Genomic DNA, 18,233 nt, shown 5'->3' with positions numbered 1-18,233 from the left:
GTCCGGAGCCTGTGCTCCGCAATGGGAGAGGCCACAACAGTGAGAGGCCCGCGTACCGCCAAAGTATTTCCCCCCAAAATACTTATCACAAATGGAGAATAGTAACTTTACTGTGGAGAAACCCAGGAGACCCCCACCTTAACCAGGTGACCAACACTAACTGCACCAGAAATAAGATGGATTGACATTATGCACCTCCAGATATGACAAATCTCGTCTATACTATTCTTGCCAAAAATGTATAACCTCAATCTAATCATGAGAGAAACATCAGACAAGCCCAAACTGAGGGACAGTAACAAGATAACTGATCAGTACTCTTCAAAGGAGTCAAGGTCGCAAAAGACAATGACTTGAGCAACTGTCCCAGATTAGACAAAACTAGAGGCAATGTGGATCCTGGACCAGAAAAGGAGCATTAATGGGAGAACTGGCAAAATTCAAATACAGTCTGCAGATAACAATATTGTATCAGTGTTAATCTCCTGATTCTGTTGAGTGTTCCATAGTTATGTGAAACGTGAACGTCGGGGAAGCGGGACGAAGGATACATGGGAACTCTTATTATTTCGAATCTTTGCTCTATGTCTAAAATTATTTCAAAAGTAAAACTTTTTTAAAAAGAGACTTATCAATCAGTACAACGTCCAGATCATGATTTGAACAAACGGTTTACAACGACTTTTAAATAAGACAGGGAAATCTAAACATTAATTGGCTAGTTGGTAATATTAAGAAATTATTAATCTTTCTGAAGTGGAAAAAAAATTTTTTTAACATACTGGAAAACCAACAAAATAATATAAATATGCCTGGGAATTGCTTAAAATACCTGAGTGTTGAAAGAGAGGGAGTTGGGAGGAGGGTATAGATGAAACAAGGTTGGCTATGAGTTTATGAGTGCTGAGCTGGGTGACAAGTACCAGAGGGTCAATGTACTATCCTCTCTCCTTTTCTGTGCATTTGCGTTTTTCTTTAATAAGTACTTTTTTTTAAAGCAATGATTAAAAACCTGAAAGAAATTACCAAAACGCATGATTATGGATGATCTTTTCCATTATTTTTTCTCAATTTTTAAAATATTTTATACTAAGTATAGACCACGTTCATAATGGGGGAAAAAGTAAACATTTTTAAAGTAACATTTTTTAAAAAGACAGAAACCACTTCAAAAATTAAATGTTACTTCTTTTCTTGGGCAAACAGATGATGATAAGATTGTCCTAAGCCTTTAATCCAAAACAACCGGCCAAGAACCTATCACGAATTATAAATGTAAGCAGAAATTCAATTCTAGAGGGAGGAAAGAAGATCTTATTACACAAATAATACTAAGGCAACAGTAACAGAATTCAAAAGCTAAAGAATAAAAACATTCTCCCAAAATGCAGTTGGGCCAACAAATTAAGCCATTTTCCCACTGCAGACGTTCCTGTCAGCCCTTGTCCATCTGCAGCCATAATTTTTATACAATTTTAACTCTGGTTTGGATTTTTTCCCAAAAACGTTACTTTATTCCATTACACCATGAGCTACAAAGAGCACACACCAATTAAACAATGATGACACATAAAGGAAAAAATCTTAAAAGTTAAAAAGAAAAGTTTAAGAGTATAACGTCCAGAAAATAATTTTTTTTTTTTTTTTTAAAAAGTACCAAAGACGGAGGTCCACGGAGCTGCTGCGCCTGAGCTTACAACTTGGCTCTCCTCCTCTGAGTCCAGTAGAAAGGCGAGATGAGGTCACCGGGTGATGCTGAGCGAAAGATACCACACAATCCTCCTATCTATCCATTTTAATGAGAGGATCCTACCTCGCCTACTTCCCCACTGTCTCTGTCTGCTCTTACGGGTAACAGAGCAAAGAATAGCTCTGTGCATAAAACAGGTTTTTTCTAACCTCTGGTTTGTTTTCTTACACTAACTCTCCAAGAGTGGAATTACTAGGCCAAAGAGTAATAATAATAAGCATGGTTCGAGGAGTCTCTCCACAAAAGAATTCACTTTCTTCCCAAAAGACAGTGGCTGAAACGCCACCAACAAAGCCTAAGTTTCCTATTTCACCACAATCTCACCAGCACTATTTTCTTAAATCTTTGCTAATTTAATTGGTATCAGATGGTCCTTCACAAGGGTTTGAATGCGCATGTCTCTGATGGCCCCCACCATCAGCTTTGATATATCTGACTATCTGGATTTCCCCTTGTGCAAGCTGTCTTTAGCCATTCATGAAAGTAGCTTCGAGGACGGTTCTAAGGAAAAGCCGATCTCTCGAGAATCGCCCACGGTGAGCGTACACAAGCTCGCACACTCTCTCACAGTCCCCCGACATCAGAAAGGCCACCAGGACTAAGTCCATCTGTCTTACTAATGCTACCAGAGAACAGGCAGATGATGAACGTTTCGTGATCGTTTTGCCTTCCTGACCGCTTAGCGAGCTGTCCCGGTCCGAACGAGGACGGGCGCAAGCGCAGAGGAGCAGCCACGGCTGGTGGGCAGTAGCCTGGGGCCGCCCCGGGACCGCCCACACCCGGGACCGCCCACACCTGGGTTCCACTGGTAAGAAAAACTGTGGTATGTCAAATCCCATTAACCCACGTAACCTTCGCAACCCACGTGGCCTGCAAGGCTTTACTCCACCTGGACCCCCACTACCTCGCTGACCTCCGGCGGCTCTCCCCTCACGTGTTCCGCTCCGGCAACCCCGGCTTTCTTGCCGTCTCTCTTACATACCACATACACTCCCAGCTCAAGGCTCTTCTACTTGCTCCTCTCTCTGCCTGGAAAATTCCCCAAGGCTGCTCCCTCACTTCCATCAAGTCTGAGCTCAAATGTCACCTTCTCAGTCCAGTCTTCCCAAGCCCGTCCCACCTAAAATAACCACCACGAGCCCCACCGCAACCTCACTCCCCATATCCCTTCCCTTCATGATTCTTCCTCACAGCATCTGCTAATACGGTGTTTAATTATGTGTACGTTTTGGTTGTAGTCTCCCCTACCAGGATGGAATCTCCATGAAAGCAGGGATTTTTGTGTATTTTGTTTACTGTTCTATCTCCAGCACCTAGAATGGTACCTGGCACACAGCAGGCACTCATGGCAGATTTAAGATAGCCATAAATTCTTTGACCTTCCCATTGAAAGGTGTGGCGTCTGTGTCCCCTCCTATTAAGTCTGGGCAGTGCGGTGACTACCATGACCAATAGAAAGAATATGGCAGAAGTGACCCTAAGCCAGTTTCTGGGTCCAGGCTTTAAGAAACTGGCAGCCTCCAATGCGTGTCTCTTGGAGCCGAGTCACCATCCAAAAAGCACGACTACCCTAATGCTGCCACGCTGGAGAGGCCACACACAGGTCTCCAGCTGACAATCCCAGCTGTGTCAGCTTTCCAGCCATCCCCCCAAAAGGCAGCAGACATGTGAGTGAAGAGTTATGGATCCTCCAGACCAGCCCATCCACCAGCTGAACGCCATGAGTGACCTGGGCCATGGAGAGCAGAAAATCACCCAGCTGAGCCCTGCCCAAACCCTTAAGCCACAAAATCATGAGATATAATAAAATGGTAATGTTTTGAGACACCAAGTTCAGGGGTAATTTGTTATGTAGCAATAGATAACCAAAACAGCACCCAGTAAATATCTGTTGGATGCTGAATAAATGAAGGAGGTAGATGGGACTGCTCCCATTTTATGAATGAGGAAACAGGTCCAGATAGGTAAGGTAGTTCTCCCCAAACCACAGTCACTAAGGGACAGCACCTGTCTGATTCCAAGCCTCTCAGTTCACTTCCACACAGTGACAAGGGTTTGGATTTCTTCGTTATCAGCCACTAATGCAATGATCCCAATCCACTCAATGGTCATCTGACACTTGCTTTTAAACAAACCTCCCCCTGAAAACTGCTGAGAAAGGGACAATGAAATCTTTTGTTAAGCCATTTAGGTACATCTTTTTTTTTTTTTTTTTTTTTGGTACATCTTTAAATTCACAATAAATTCACCTGGCATCCTAGAAAGATCCTGTCTACTTTTTAAAATATGTGTGTATTATGCTAAGTAAAAAGTATACACTGCTCATGTGCACAGTAATTACAGGTCCACTTACATCATTTCCCAGATTCAGTTCCCTCCTTTATAAAACACCTATCAGACCCGTATTTTGAGGTCTGGTCAAGTTTTTGTGTGTGTGCGTGTGTTCGGCAAAATCATTTATTCCATTCTCCAGTTCTTTTTTTTTTTTTTTTTTTTAATTCGGCAACCTAGGTTAACAACTTCTTAACATGTTTTACGTGATAAAAGCCACTATGGTGTTGCTTTTCTCCCCCAGCTCAACCTCAACCTAATAGAGCTGACAGCATGAAAACAACATACGTGTTCCAGGATCCCACCAAGGACGTATAGTTTTGTCATTCCTCCAGATTGGGGGGTTCTTAACCTGAGGGCCACTGAACAGGTCCCTGGGAGTCCATGGAAATTTGTTCATGTGTACATTTTGGGGGGTAGAGCGCTCTCAGCATAAATCAGGAGTTCAAGGAAAGTCAGGACACCAAAGGGTACAAACTGTTTCTCTCATTATAAGCTTAGTAACAGAATTACTATTTACCAAGGCCAAGGCATTTTTACATAAAACATCTCTAACCCTTAAAACTGCCTACACGGTAAGTATTATTAGTCCTGTGTTTGCAGAGAGGAACCTAGGGCTTGTAGAGACTGAAAGACTTTCACAAAGCATTATAACAAGAAAGCTCTGGTGCTGAAATTCAAACCCAAGTCAGTTTGACCTCACGTTCTGTGCTCGTCCCACTCAGCTGCACTACTGGTAAAACCAAAGAAAGTATAAAACCACCCTGCGACACGGACTTCCACTGGTCAATAATCCACTCACCGGAGCTAACTTTACAGTTTCTCAAGGACTCGGGATGGATGGAAAAAACCAGCTAATGAACGAGGCAGGACCAAGGATCCTGGACCTCACATGAAGAGCAGTCAGAGAAGGCTTGAAGTCAAAGGACCACTGCAGGGAGGGGGGAAATGTGTACCAAGGTGGCCTTGAGGAGGAGTGGCTGCCATGGCAACACAGAGACAGCTGATGGGCTCGTGGGCTCGGCACCAGCAGAGTTATCATAAATGTTTAGGGGAGGTATGGAAACGGCATGTCTCGCCTGAGCAAAACAATCAGAAATGAAAATTGATAAACTTGGGTGGTTTCCCCAAACCTCCTTCAATATTTCTGGGCTGTGAAGACAGGCAGACCTAGCCTTGAATCCTGGCTCTACTGCTAACTAGCTGTGCAGCCAGAGATAGATAACTTAAATCTTTGTTTCCTTTCCAGTAAATGGAGATACTAATATAGATTCCTAGCATCCTTGGAGGGTTGACTGAGAGATGGGGGCCCGGCACAGAAGCAGGTGCCCAGGAGACAATACTGTGTCACCTCCGCCTCTCCCTACAGCCCCCAACCCCCGCTCCAGAATGACCTCTCCTCCCACGCGTCCTCGTCTGGGCACAGCATCGCCATCCAAGGCTCAGCTCTTCCCCCTACCTCTCACACACACCTCCTCATCCAACAGGAGACCGAGGCCCGCAGGTCCAGCGCATCCTCCGCACAGAGCCCGTGAGAGATGAAGAGGGAGGCTCTGATGCTTCTACATGGCCACGAGTGCCAAGTCCTGCCCTGCCATCCACTCCTACTGCCTTCCCCACACCCCCAGAGTTCTCAGAGGCACTGAACATAAGAAGCAATCGCAGACTGAAAAGCAAAGTACAAGTCTGGACAATCTCATATCCAAAGGAGAGCTTTCTAATAAAATTGAGGGCTGTTTATTTCTTTTTCGGGGTGGGGGCAGGGGCGGGGGGAACAGGGAGGGGATATGCAGCTTAAGGGAGCCATCCGAGTCCTCTTACCCAAGTAGAGGCAGAAGTGGAAAAAGAAGACGACTGAGGAAATGAGGACGTCAGCCTGCCCAGCAAGGGCCAAGCCCGGCTAGGTCTGCAGCAGGAAAGCAGAAGAATCCAGAAGCTGGGTTCTTAAGGTACAGTAGTAACCCATGAGCAAGGACAGCCCGATGATATCCTGGACTCTGATTAACCAGATCAGCCCCTCCTCCTCCCTGGAGGAGGCATTAGAAGGGAGGATGGGCAAAGCTGAAGCACTGAGGGCAGAGAGAGAAGTATCCCCTCCCTCCCTCCAGCCCACCGCACCGCCTTCTTCAGCACGTGGCTCGCATCTGGTCAACGGCAACCGCTGTCTAAGTGCTCTCCTGACTCTGCGTTCACCCACCAAACCACATGCATTCCTTTGATCATTACATCTCTGCCCAGAACCCTTCAGAGACTCTGAGTTAACTGCAGGACGAAGCTACCTAACAAGCAGTCACTCTGGGCTCCCTCCGGTGGGCTCCCTCCAGCAGCTCCAGCTTACCTTCTATCTAGCCTTATCTCACCCAACTGCTCCATCAGCACTCCAGGCCCCCACCTGCCTCCACCCCGTCCCCTCCATCTGGAAGCAAAATAATAAAATCTCCCCAATTTTGCCTGGAGACAGCACGCTTATCTTACAAGGGCCAATCCAAGGGCCACCCCTTCGAACAAAGCCCTCCCCGATTACGCTGGACCTCCGCAATCATCCTCCCAAAATGCTACCCACCACCTTTTTCTATAAACCTCTACAGCATTTCAGAGAGTGCTGGGCACTTGACATCCATCACACCTCACCCACCTCTCACAGCAGCCCTACGAAGTAGAGGTCCTGATTACACCCATTGTACCAATCAGGAGACTGCAGTTCAGAGGAGCTCAAGCAACTTAACCGAAGTAAAAAGTGGTGGAATCAGGATTTAAAACCAGGTCTATCTGTGTTCTTTTTACTAAACTGGTGGTTTTTCAAACCGAACTTGCGAAGCCCTCGCATTAGCAATGCCCAAGCCTGGCCGGCTATCAGCACCATCTAACTACATGTTCCCGGGCCTTCCTCCAGAAACTGAGTCGGTTGGCTGGGGAAAAGCATGGAAATTTATATTTGGTTTTAATGCAGGAATCTGCAGAGCTCCCTTACGTACATTTGTTTATTTGCTTCTGAACAAAGAGACAAGGGGAAAAAGTTTGAAGACCCCTATCCTACACCAGACCACCATCCTGCTTTAAAGTGAGAGTGGCCCCAGCAAGTCTGCATGATGCCATGAACTGAGCTGCCTCAATTTCCACCCAAATGGGCCGTATTCCTTGAAGATTCCCAGGCACACTCTGGGCCAACACTGAGCTGAGCGTTGCCTTTGCATATCAGAGCTCTCTTGGGCCGTTTTTTTTTGTTGTTTTTTTTTTAAGTGGGCTGTATGAAAAATAAAATGCCCCTGTAATCTTAGAATCACGTTAGAAATGAAAAGCCAGGCCCTCACACTTCCTTCTCCAGGCAGCTGGTTTGTTTTATCTCTAGCCAGATGGAGAATGAGAAGGTTCTCATCCATCAAATTTCCATCTTATCAGGTTTCACTGTGAGAAAGCTTGTCAAAGTGCTCAGCGGTTACCTTTAAATATACAAAGGAAACTTCTGCAAAATCTTAATGAGGTACAGGAACTCAGTGATGTAAGAATCTCCAGAATTAGTAGGAGATACTGGCGTTGCAGCCACGCTCTATGGAGCCTCGTGGCTGCTGAGGGCTGAGGCAGGAGCGGGACGAGGTGGGGAGAGAGGGCCTCCCAGGCCTCCTACCTCACCCCACCCCACCCTGAGCAGCTCCACTTTTCTATGTTTTCTCTCCAGAAGAGTTCATTTGAACAAAGAATTCATATGCTCAAAAAATAAATAAACAGAAACCACTGAAATGAGACAGTCCTTGCCACAGAGACCAACAAGCGTGCGTGGTACTGGCTGCGAGCAGTGCAGTTCTGAGCAGGGAGCTCCGTGTAGGCTCCACCAGGAAGCTGGGGAAGAACGAACAGACAAAGGTGGTGAAGCTCAAGCTGTGCAGGGGCCGAGGCCCAGCTGTCAGGCACCAGGTGAGGCACCACACGTCTCTAAACCCCCACCTGAACGATGCAGCAGAACACACCTGCCCTCTCCTCCAGCCCCTCCCCGCTCCCCCTGTGCCAGGCTCATTCATGCCTCAGCCTTTGCACAGGCCTTCCCTCTACCAGGAATGCATTTCCGGCCCCTTTCCCCCTCACCCCCAGGCAAACTGCTACTTATCCTTCAGGTCTCAGCTCAAACCCACCTCTTCTGTGAAGCCTCCCTCCCCCTCCCCGGCACCTCTCTCAGCACAGCTGCATTCTCTGTGCTCCCAAAGCACTTGGGCCATCCGTCTATCAGCACTCATCATGCTAGACTTTAATTAGCTCTTGTCTGCGTTTCTATTATATTTCTCTACTAGATTAATTCAGAGACTGTCTGACTTGATTCAGTCCTGGGCACTCTCAGTGCCCAGGACAGAGCCTAGCACAGAAATTATCAAGGAAGAACCAGAGATAAGGGAAAGCCTCTCTATTTGCACCCCAGAGAGACGATAGCAATTCCCTGTGAAAAGTGATGGCAACAGCCTTCTAAACCAGCCTCCCCAGCAGGCCCACGCAGAAGCCACTCACACCCCAGGGCCTGTCACTCGAAAAGGGTTCTGACGCCCTTCCTAGAGGGATTAATCAGTTGAAAAGGAACAGACAAGCACTTTCTTCAGAGGAGAGGTGAGTGCTGATCAACGAAGAAATTTACAGCTTTGTTGCCTGGACTGGTGAAAAGGCAGAACACATTTATTAGTCAGCAGGGCCTGTTAGAGAGTCTAGTGGGCTGGACTGTGTCACCCCAAGTCTTGAGACAGCACCTGCCACACCATTAAAAGCAGGAAAAGAGGAAGGAAAAGAAGGAATCTAATGTAATAAGCATCGCCCTCTGTGAGCCAGGAACCACAGTAGGCATTTACTCCTGCGTTAAATTTTATTATCCATTTATTTAATCCTAAATTAGATATCATCAACCCCATTTTAGGGGAGTAAACATTAGTTTAGAAAAATTAAGTAACTGGCTTGGAAGCTCAGATTTAAGCACCTGCTGACGCTGAGATTCCAACCCAAGTCCGGCACTGTTTTCCCCTGTCCCAAACATAACCGCTAAATTGCTAAGTTTCTAGCAGCCAAGGCAGTGACGTCATCACCATCAACAAAACAGCTACTATTTACTGATCATTTACGATGCGCCAGGTGTAACGCTAAGTGTTATACCTTACCTCATAGAATCCTCACAACTGATGTCTGTTTTTCTGACAAGAAATGGACACCACAGTCTGCAGAGGCAAAGGAGCTGGTTCCCAGCCCCATAGCTAGCAAGCGATGGAACCGGGATTCAAATCCGGTCTGACTCCCAAGGCTCTGCACTGCACCTCTCTTATGAGAAACTGGAATTTGCAAAGACAAAACTTCTCCCACGCAGGTCATTTAAACTGCACATTCTACAAGGATACCGACTCAAAATCTTTACACCTGACCTTAAGAAAAAGGGCGGGGGGAGCTCTGACCCTTGGTAAAAATCACACTACCTCAGGTCTGTGGTCCTAGCCCTAAACCAACTAGCCTACAGCCTACAGACACTGTCTCCAAATGCCAGGTTTTGATGACGGTTCACCAAAAGATGTCCTGAATGCTCTCGCAACCTCATCTGGAGCTATCCGTCAATAAACACACGTGAGAACCGGAGGGGTTCAGGCTGAGCCACCCTGAAATTAAACCCGCTCCTGTCAAAGCACACAGGATTAGCCAGCTGGGTGACGGGTACAACTTTAATTAGATCTTTGGGCTGTAGCCAGCAAAAGCACCCCCACAGAGCGAAGGGCCCAGGTACTGAAGCACACACTTGTCAGAGTAGTGGGTGACAGGTCTCGTAACAGATGAGAGCATCATGAGACAGTCTGGGGAACAGGCTAAACCAATGTCTAATAAACGGTGCTTATAAAGGAGAAGAAAAAGACTATGACTTGTTCCTCTCCCACCTGCACCCACCCCGAGCAGCACACAGAACGCCTGAACCAGAGACCTCTATCACCCTACACACACACACACACACACACACACACACACACACACACACAGTCACAGAACTACTTTCCTCACTCTCAGGAAATAACCTTATTTCCTATTTTCCATAAAAATAAAAACATCAAACTAGAACCCTCTGTCTACTTCTACCAAACATACCACGTTACCTACAGCTCTAGCTATCCTTCTATTCGAGCTGGAAAGCTCTTCTCTAAGGTGATCTGAGAGGCCTAAGCGGCGAGAGTGGAGGATGGGATTCAGACTTACTCTGTCTTGAATTCAGTCTTTCCCTCCCAATTGAATCGTTCCCATTCTTATTTAAACATGTCCAACTAGTTCTCATTAAAACTAACGCGCACACCTTCCCAGACCCTACGTTCCAGCCTCTGCCCTGTCTCTTCCTTCCCAGAACCATCTCCCTTCTATCTTCTCACTCACTTTCCCGACATCTCTAATCTGGCTCTCACCCCATTATTCCTTTTTTCGGCCACGGCTCACGGGCCCAGCCGCTCCGCGGCATGTGGGATCTTCCCGGACCGGGGCACGAACCCGTGTCCCCTGCATCGGCAGGCAGACTCTCAACCACTGTGCCACCAGGGAAGCCCAGACCCTGACTTTTTGACCTTTCTTTTCGTAAAACACTCTGAGGTAGAAGCCAAAGCTTGGATTCACCCGAGCCTACCAACAGTGCCTGCACCACTGCAAGTGCTTAATAAATGTCCCTTGAATAAACAAATGAGCAAACTGCAAATTACCGCACATGCTGAGTTGCCTGGCACTACTAGGTCACTGCAATCACAGGCGATTCAAACAAACAAACAAACAAACAGTGAACTGACTCTCGCAGCCAAACGTCTCAGTGTTCACGCACCATCAGACACAGTGAATTCAGATGCCTCGGATCCAAGCGGCATTTTCAGACAGGCATTGTCTCCCTCCAAAATGCTTAAGAGCAGGCACAGTGAGACGGCAATACATGTTTTTGGCATGAGCAAAGGATGGTTTGATCACATCCGAGAGGCTGGCTTGCCATCAGAAAGAATTCAGGGAATGCTACAAAAGCCCATACTGCTTGACAGGGGACCACCACAAAGGCTCTGAGTTGGGGATCATCTCTCAACAGGGCTGCAGTATTTCCCACTTATTTTGAAATTCTTGTCCAAGAAACGAGAATAATGGGAAACAGCTAGACAGAGTCCTGGGGACTGAAAACCTTAATACTTCCAAGCTTAACCGACTGCCTTGAGTCTCTGGAGCCAAACAAGGTATCAAAGCCAGAGATGTGAGGGCAAGGATGTGAGAATCCAAGCAGCATTCCTGTTAGACCACAGAAGCTAGAACATTTTAAACATCACAGTTAGGACACCGACTTGGGAATACCGGGGGTTTTTGTTTGTTTTTTGCCAAGGCCTCCTGAATTTCTTTGATGGGACGTGGGTCCCTCTGGTGGCAAGGAGGTATAACACAATAAAGGAAATCTATCCTTGAGACCCTCACTTTTTTTTTTTTTTTTTTTTTTTTTTTGTGGTACGCGGGCCTCTCACTGTTGTGGCCTCTCCCGTTGCGGAGCACAGGCTCCGGACGCGCAGGCTCAGCGGCCATGGCTCACGGGCCCAGCCGCTCCGCGGCATGTGGGATCTTCCCGGACCGGGGCACGAACCCGTGTCCCCTGCATCGGCAGGCAGACTCTCAACCACTGTGCCACCAGGGAAGCCCAGACCCTGACTTTTTGACCTTTCTTTTCGTAAAACACTCTGAGGTAGAAGCCAAAGCTTGGATTCACCCGAGCCTACCAACAGTGCCTGCACCACTGCAAGTGCTTAATAAATGTCCCTTGAATAAACAAATGAGCAAACTGCAAATTACCGCACATGCTGAGTTGCCTGGCACTACTAGGTCACTGCAATCACAGGCGATTCAAACAAACAAACAAACAAACAGTGAACTGACTCTCGCAGCCAAACGTCTCAGTGTTCACGCACCATCAGACACAGTGAATTCAGATGCCTCGGATCCAAGCGGCATTTTCAGACAGGCATTGTCTCCCTCCAAAATGCTTAAGAGCAGGCACAGTGAGACGGCAATACATGTTTTTGGCATGAGCAAAGGATGGTTTGATCACATCCGAGAGGCTGGCTTGCCATCAGAAAGAATTCAGGGAATGCTACAAAAGCCCATACTGCTTGACAGGGGACCACCACAAAGGCTCTGAGTTGGGGATCATCTCTCAACAGGGCTGCAGTATTTCCCACTTATTTTGAAATTCTTGTCCAAGAAACGAGAATAATGGGAAACAGCTAGACAGAGTCCTGGGGACTGAAAACCTTAATACTTCCAAGCTTAACCGACTTGGGTGACATTGACCTGGCCCTGTGCAAAACTGCTTCTACCGAATGGGTCGAAGAGTCTGTATACTGCTCAGAGAACTCTTTATAAAAACCCACCAGAGGCAATACTTCCCTCAGGCCTCAGTGCCAGCAAAAGCTGCCCCTTTATCTTAACGTGTTCTTCTTACAGACACCGGAGACCCTGTAACTGAATTTCCCTTTTCACTTTCACTTCCAGGAGCCCCAGCTGGACTTTAAGTCCCCCTCTTCAGCGCTGTGACGGCTCTCACAAGTGGCACTTCTCCTCACTCACCTGCCTCCATTTCACTGGTCACCCTTATTGTTCCGTGACCCTAATGCCTTTAATCTCATTTAATTTTATGACTTTCCATAAACCTCTGAAAATGTTTTTGAAACACAGAAAGAAAGAAATTAAAAGTCTGAAAGCTTCAAATAACCAAAATACTTCAAGTTGGGTGGTCTTGAAAATGGATTACTGTAGTCCGCTGAAATGTTGAAATTGTATCAATCTTCCTTTTTGCTAAAAGCACAGTATTCTTAACATAAATATTGTTTGGCATAACCTCAGCATGGTATCTTAGGCAAAGTCCTGAAATTAAGAGTCCACAGACTTGGATCCATGTCACATATTTATCACTTTCTATGTGACCATGATCAAGCCATTTAAATTCTGAGGCTCTGGGGCTTCCCTGGTGGCGCAGTGGTTAAGAATCCGCCTGCCAGTGCCGGGGACATGGGTTCGAGCCCTGGTCAGGGAAGAGCCCACATGTCGCGGAGCAACTAAGCCCACGCGCCACAACTACTAAGCCTGCGCTCGAGAGCCCGCGAGCCACAACTACTGAGCCCACGTGCCGCAACTACTGAAGCCCGCGCGCCTAGAGCCCGTGCTCCACAAGAGAAGCCGCCGCAACGAGAAGCCTGTTCACCACAACGCAGAGTAGCCCCGGCTCACCGCAACTAGAGAAAGCCCGCACGCAGCAACGAAGACCCAACGCAACGAAAAACAAATAAATAAATAAATTTATTAAAGAAAAAAAAAATTCTGAGGCTCTGATTAATCTGTAAAATGGGAAAAACCTTTTGTATGCCCAATCACAGGGTTGTGAGCACCAAGGGAAAGACAGGCAGTCCTTGTACTAACTGTAAAGTACACTGAAGAAGAATACACCTAAGAAATCATATCTGCTTCCTCCTTTCTATCGCTCTGTAACAGCAGTTTTCATTAACAGAGGGTGTTGAGGATTGAGCTGAATGTGGACTGAGAAAAAGACCAGTGTCTGGAACACATTTTCCTACCGGTGTTTTCCAGCCCTACCTGTGGGATGCAGTGAAGTTTGAGTAAATGCTGGGTATTCACGAGTCCTGGAGGGGAGCTTTAGTATGCACCCAGACAGCCCAGAAGCCACACCTGAGCGGCTCCATTACAGAGGAGCAGGTTCTTTCTCTTTCCCCTCTATCCCCGACCTCCCGGCGCCTGACACACGTCACGTGCCCTTTCTCATCTTGTCTCCAGGCTCTCCGCAGCCAACCCATTCTCCAGACCTCCTCAGACAAGTCTCTCTAAACTGCAAATCTGATCCTAACAACCCTCTGCTTAACTCCCCCTCGACAGGGGCCCCACTGCCTGTAGGTCAAGTCCACACTCCCAAACTCTGTGTCCAAGGCCCTCTACAATTCAACCTCTCTCTAGGTTAAAGCCACCCTTCACTACAGCCCCAAACTCTTCTTCCCCCAAACACCATACTCTCTCACATCTGTGTACCTTCACCTCCTATACGAAACTCTCCTCTCCCTTGCCAAGCTCGTAACCTGAAACTCAAACTTCAGAACCAGTTCGAAAGTTACTTTCCCAGGGAGCCTGCTCTGTGCTCCCGTGGTTACTCTGTTTCTATCTCCGTCCTGGAACTGTCCCCAGGCAGAGCTGAGGGCCTGCACAAAGCGTTCAACGTGGCTGACTGCATGAATGGAGTCCTTTCCATTGCCAAGCCAGACACAGAGGCCACCAAAAGGCCTGGGGTTTTGTTTGTTACAATCCAAAAGCAACAGCAATAGCAGCTGGTGAGTGGGAGGCTCTAGTTAATTAAAGAGCCTAGTTAACAGAACCAGCTGATAAGCCATGCAAGGCTGGTGAGTTACACTCTACCTCTGCATGTGTCCTGGCACCATAAGGCAAAGTCACCCCCAGCAGGTTTCCCCAGACGCTGAACAGGCCAGTGCCCCCAAGATCGGGTGCAAAGCATGCTCACGAGATGGACACAGTCAAATTCTTAGGATAAAACCAGAAGTTAAGCAGAGATACCGTTGTGATGCAATACATGCTCAAAAAGAAAGAAACCACAGCCAGATGGTCTTGTCAGAAACATGCATGACTCAAAGTAGAAAAGCAGCCGTGATGAGACAGTAGGAAGCCCTGAGTCACAGGCACGCTCACCTGAGGTGAGCATCCAGAGGCACAGCTGCTATTTTGGTGCCCACTGCCCTGAAACAAAGCCGCGCCTTCTCTGGATAACTGCTCACTCCCTCCGAACATGTGGTTCTAGGGGAAGCTGCCAGTGATGATACACGAGCTCACACACACACACACGCACATGCACGCACAACCACACACACACCCACTTCTGACAAAGAATGGGCATGTGATGCAAGCTGGGCCTCTCGAGACCTCACCTGTCTGGCCCTCCCGACAAGAGGACAACAGGGGTAGTGGGGTGTGAGAGTCCTCCATCTCATGTACTAAACTGGGGAGCTGTGATGCCAGCAGGGCTGGCAATGGTGGGTCCGACCACTTGGAGCTGGAGTAAGAGGACGCAAGAAAGAGAAGCCAGCTCTCAGAGAGACACAGACTCGGTCCCGGCAGAGTTCCTGTCACCCCTGTCCTTCCAGCCGTTTAGTTACCCAAGGCAGTGCATTCCCCTTTCTGCCTAAGTTACTTAAAGCTGCGTTTCTGTCCCCGGCAAAAAAAACCTCCCACCCATAGGATACTTCACTCCAGTCTCTTCCTCTCACTGCCACACGCCCCTTCCATTCCTTGTCAAGCATTCCTTGCTTCCTTATGAAGACGTATGCATGTTACTTAGGAATAAATATTCTTATCAACGGCAGTCCAAAATTCTTTTAGAAGCACTAGGGTTTTCATGAATAAGTGAATTATGGAACCAACATTGTCTGATAATAGAGGGATTGGTAAATAAATTACAGCGTATCCACTTGATGTAATGTTATATAGCCATTTCAAGTGTAAGTTATAATGTAAAGAAACAATTACGTATTTTATACACCTAGGTGTGTGTGTGTGTGTGTGTGTGTGTGTGTGTGTGTGTGTGTGTATCTCCCGAATCCAATTTCTATTGAATAAACATTTTTATATGATACAGGGGGATGGAGGGGACAAACTAAACTGAAAAAAAAAAATGTTATCCAACAGTGAAGGATCTAAGAATTGGTTATGAAAACTGACCTCTATCTATAGAAGGACACTCTGGCCAGTCTTTTCTTTCCCTCAGCCACAGAGGCACACGACTCAGACCTCACGCTGCTCACTCAACTGAAGTGTCATCTCCTCCAGAAGGCTTCCCTGACTACTCTGTCCCACAAGGATCTTTCGCACTGACTCCGTAAGATGCATGAATTAGCTCTGGGTTTTACACTGCTTTGCAATTTGTCACAAAATATAACATTTTCACCTCCCTTAAGGAAAAAAATAAAACATTCAGGGCTCATGCCATGTACTTCCATCAGCGTCTCAACTAGATACATTTGGTGTTCAGTAGCACTGAATAAATATGAGACAGGTCTTTTAATAACATGCAATAAACTGGTATACACCAATACTGCTGGTGGCATCATAAACTGGGCGAGCCCTTTGGACAAATAATTTGGCAGCATGATTAACTAGTATAATCCTCAGAATCTATCCTTGGGATTTCAAGTAAAAAAAAAATGCCTTTATGCCCAAAGATGTTCATTGTGGCATTACTTAAACAGCCAAAATGTCCAAGAGAGCAGGAAATTACTAAGTAAATCATGTGAAATCTATTCAATAAAGCGTATGCATCATTCAGCATGACTGCTCTGAAGCCTACACAACACGGGGAGATGGCCATGAGAGAGAAATTGATCAAAGAACACACAACAGTATTTAGCCTCTGATTGGACTGGGGCCCCAAATGCATCAGGACTAAAGGGTGATACTGAAAAACAGAGTTACTTTATGAGGGTGGTGGAATTATAGGCGACATTTTCTTATTTTCCTAAGTTTCCATTATTGCTCTCTTGATGTTCATTAAAATTTCTGTTAAAATAGACAAACATTTATATTTCAATCCTCTTGTCAGTGCCAGCCTTAGGATTTCAAACTGTGGTCTTGACGTCCCGTCCCTGCCAACAGCAGCCACCAGAGAACTAACCTCTGGTACCTGCGGGCTCTCCTTCGAGCTCTCTACTCCAGTGACTCTGCCTGCCCCCGGCTCCCGTGCAGGGAATTCGTTTAACCTGAGTGTCAACGATCAGTCAGACTCAGTCCCTATGCTACCCGACTGCCCCGAGGCTGCGGATCTGGATGTGACTCTCGGGATGCTGAATACTTACATTTACAGAAACTGTAAAAGATAAACTTTTTTGTCTACCAAATTCAGAGAGAATTTCTTAAATACTAACATCCAATGCTAAATAGAGTGGTCTTAAAAAAAAGATCACTCTCACCTAGGGAAACGTGGTATAATCTTTCTGGAGAACAATTTGAGTGTATCTATAAAATAGTCTTTAAAATATGCATACTCTTTGACCCAGTAATTATACCTCTATCAGGAAATAATCTGTGGATAAATATTTATGTACAAGGGTGTTTGCCGCAGCATTTGTTATAAGGCATATATATATATATATATATATAAAATGAACTAAACACCCTACAGTAAGGACTAGTTAAATAAACTGTAGCACATTCAAGTGATGAACCATTATGTTCACACACAAAAAAACACGTTTTTGAAGAACACTCATGACGGCCCCACACCAAAGGGAGAACATTGAATTAAAAAAAAACAAAACAGAATACAAAAATGCATTTGCAGCTTGACACCAATGATGTGCACACGTGTGTGTGACAGAAACTGAGAGAGAGAGAATAAAAGAACTAGAACATCAAATAGCTAAGACTGGTCATTTCTAGGTGATGAGATGGTGACTGAAATATTTTATATTCTTCTGGTTTTTCTAAGTTTTCGGCGATGAATATCTGTCTCCCTAAAACAGCCAAAGAGCCCCGGCCGGCACACGCGCCCTGCCCACTATCTCGAGGGCCGAGCGGCACTCACGTGGGTGATGCGGTCTCCCTTGCTCCTCTCTCGGTGGGCTGCCCCCAGCTCCTTCTCCAGTCTCTCCCTCTCCTGCTGCAGGTCGCTCAGCTCCCGGGTGACTCTCTTAATGCTCCTACGCAGTTTGTGGTTCTCTGTGCTCTTGGTGAGGTTTTCTGAGCGCAGCTCAGCCAAAAGGGCTGCCTTTTCTAACAGAGCAGCCTCGTAATCTTCAGACCCCTAGAAGAAGAGGAGGGGAAGGGGAGCTGGGCTGATTTTCACAACTCAGTAAACAAACCAAGAAATCGGTGCTCCTTGTTCACCAGTTTTGTTTTGTTTTTTTCTGGTGGGGCAGCGGGGGGGCGGGAGGAGGGGTGGGGGGTGGAGATTAACATAACATTCAGGACCCACAGCACAAATAATATGAAAGTTTTGAAATAACACAGGGTAGGGCTTCCCTGGTGGCGCAGTGGTTGAGAGTCCGCCTGCCGAGGCAGGGGACACGGGTTCGTGCCCTGGTCCGGGAGGATCCCACATGCCGCGGAGCGGCTGGGCCCGTGAGCCACGGCCGCTGAG

General features: G+C 46.8%; 1 protein-coding gene across 1 annotated transcript in view; it reads right to left on the bottom strand.

The window, feature by feature from the left end:
• CDK5RAP2 (CDK5 regulatory subunit associated protein 2) overlaps nt 1-18,233 on the bottom strand; it is a 197,073-nt gene that overhangs the window by 106,360 nt on the left and 72,480 nt on the right. Inside the window, exon 12 of the mRNA XM_028493591.2 lies at nt 17,679-17,897. Coding sequence (XP_028349392.1) covers nt 17,679-17,897 — 219 coding nt within the window. The remainder of the gene's footprint in view (nt 1-17,678; nt 17,898-18,233) is intronic.

Source organism: Physeter macrocephalus, chromosome 9 (genome assembly GCF_002837175.3).
Source record: "Physeter macrocephalus isolate SW-GA chromosome 9, ASM283717v5, whole genome shotgun sequence".
Taxonomy (NCBI): domain Eukaryota; kingdom Metazoa; phylum Chordata; class Mammalia; order Artiodactyla; family Physeteridae; genus Physeter; species Physeter macrocephalus.
Note: the sequence above shows the minus strand (reverse complement) of the source record. Positions and strands in the feature narration are given on the sequence as shown.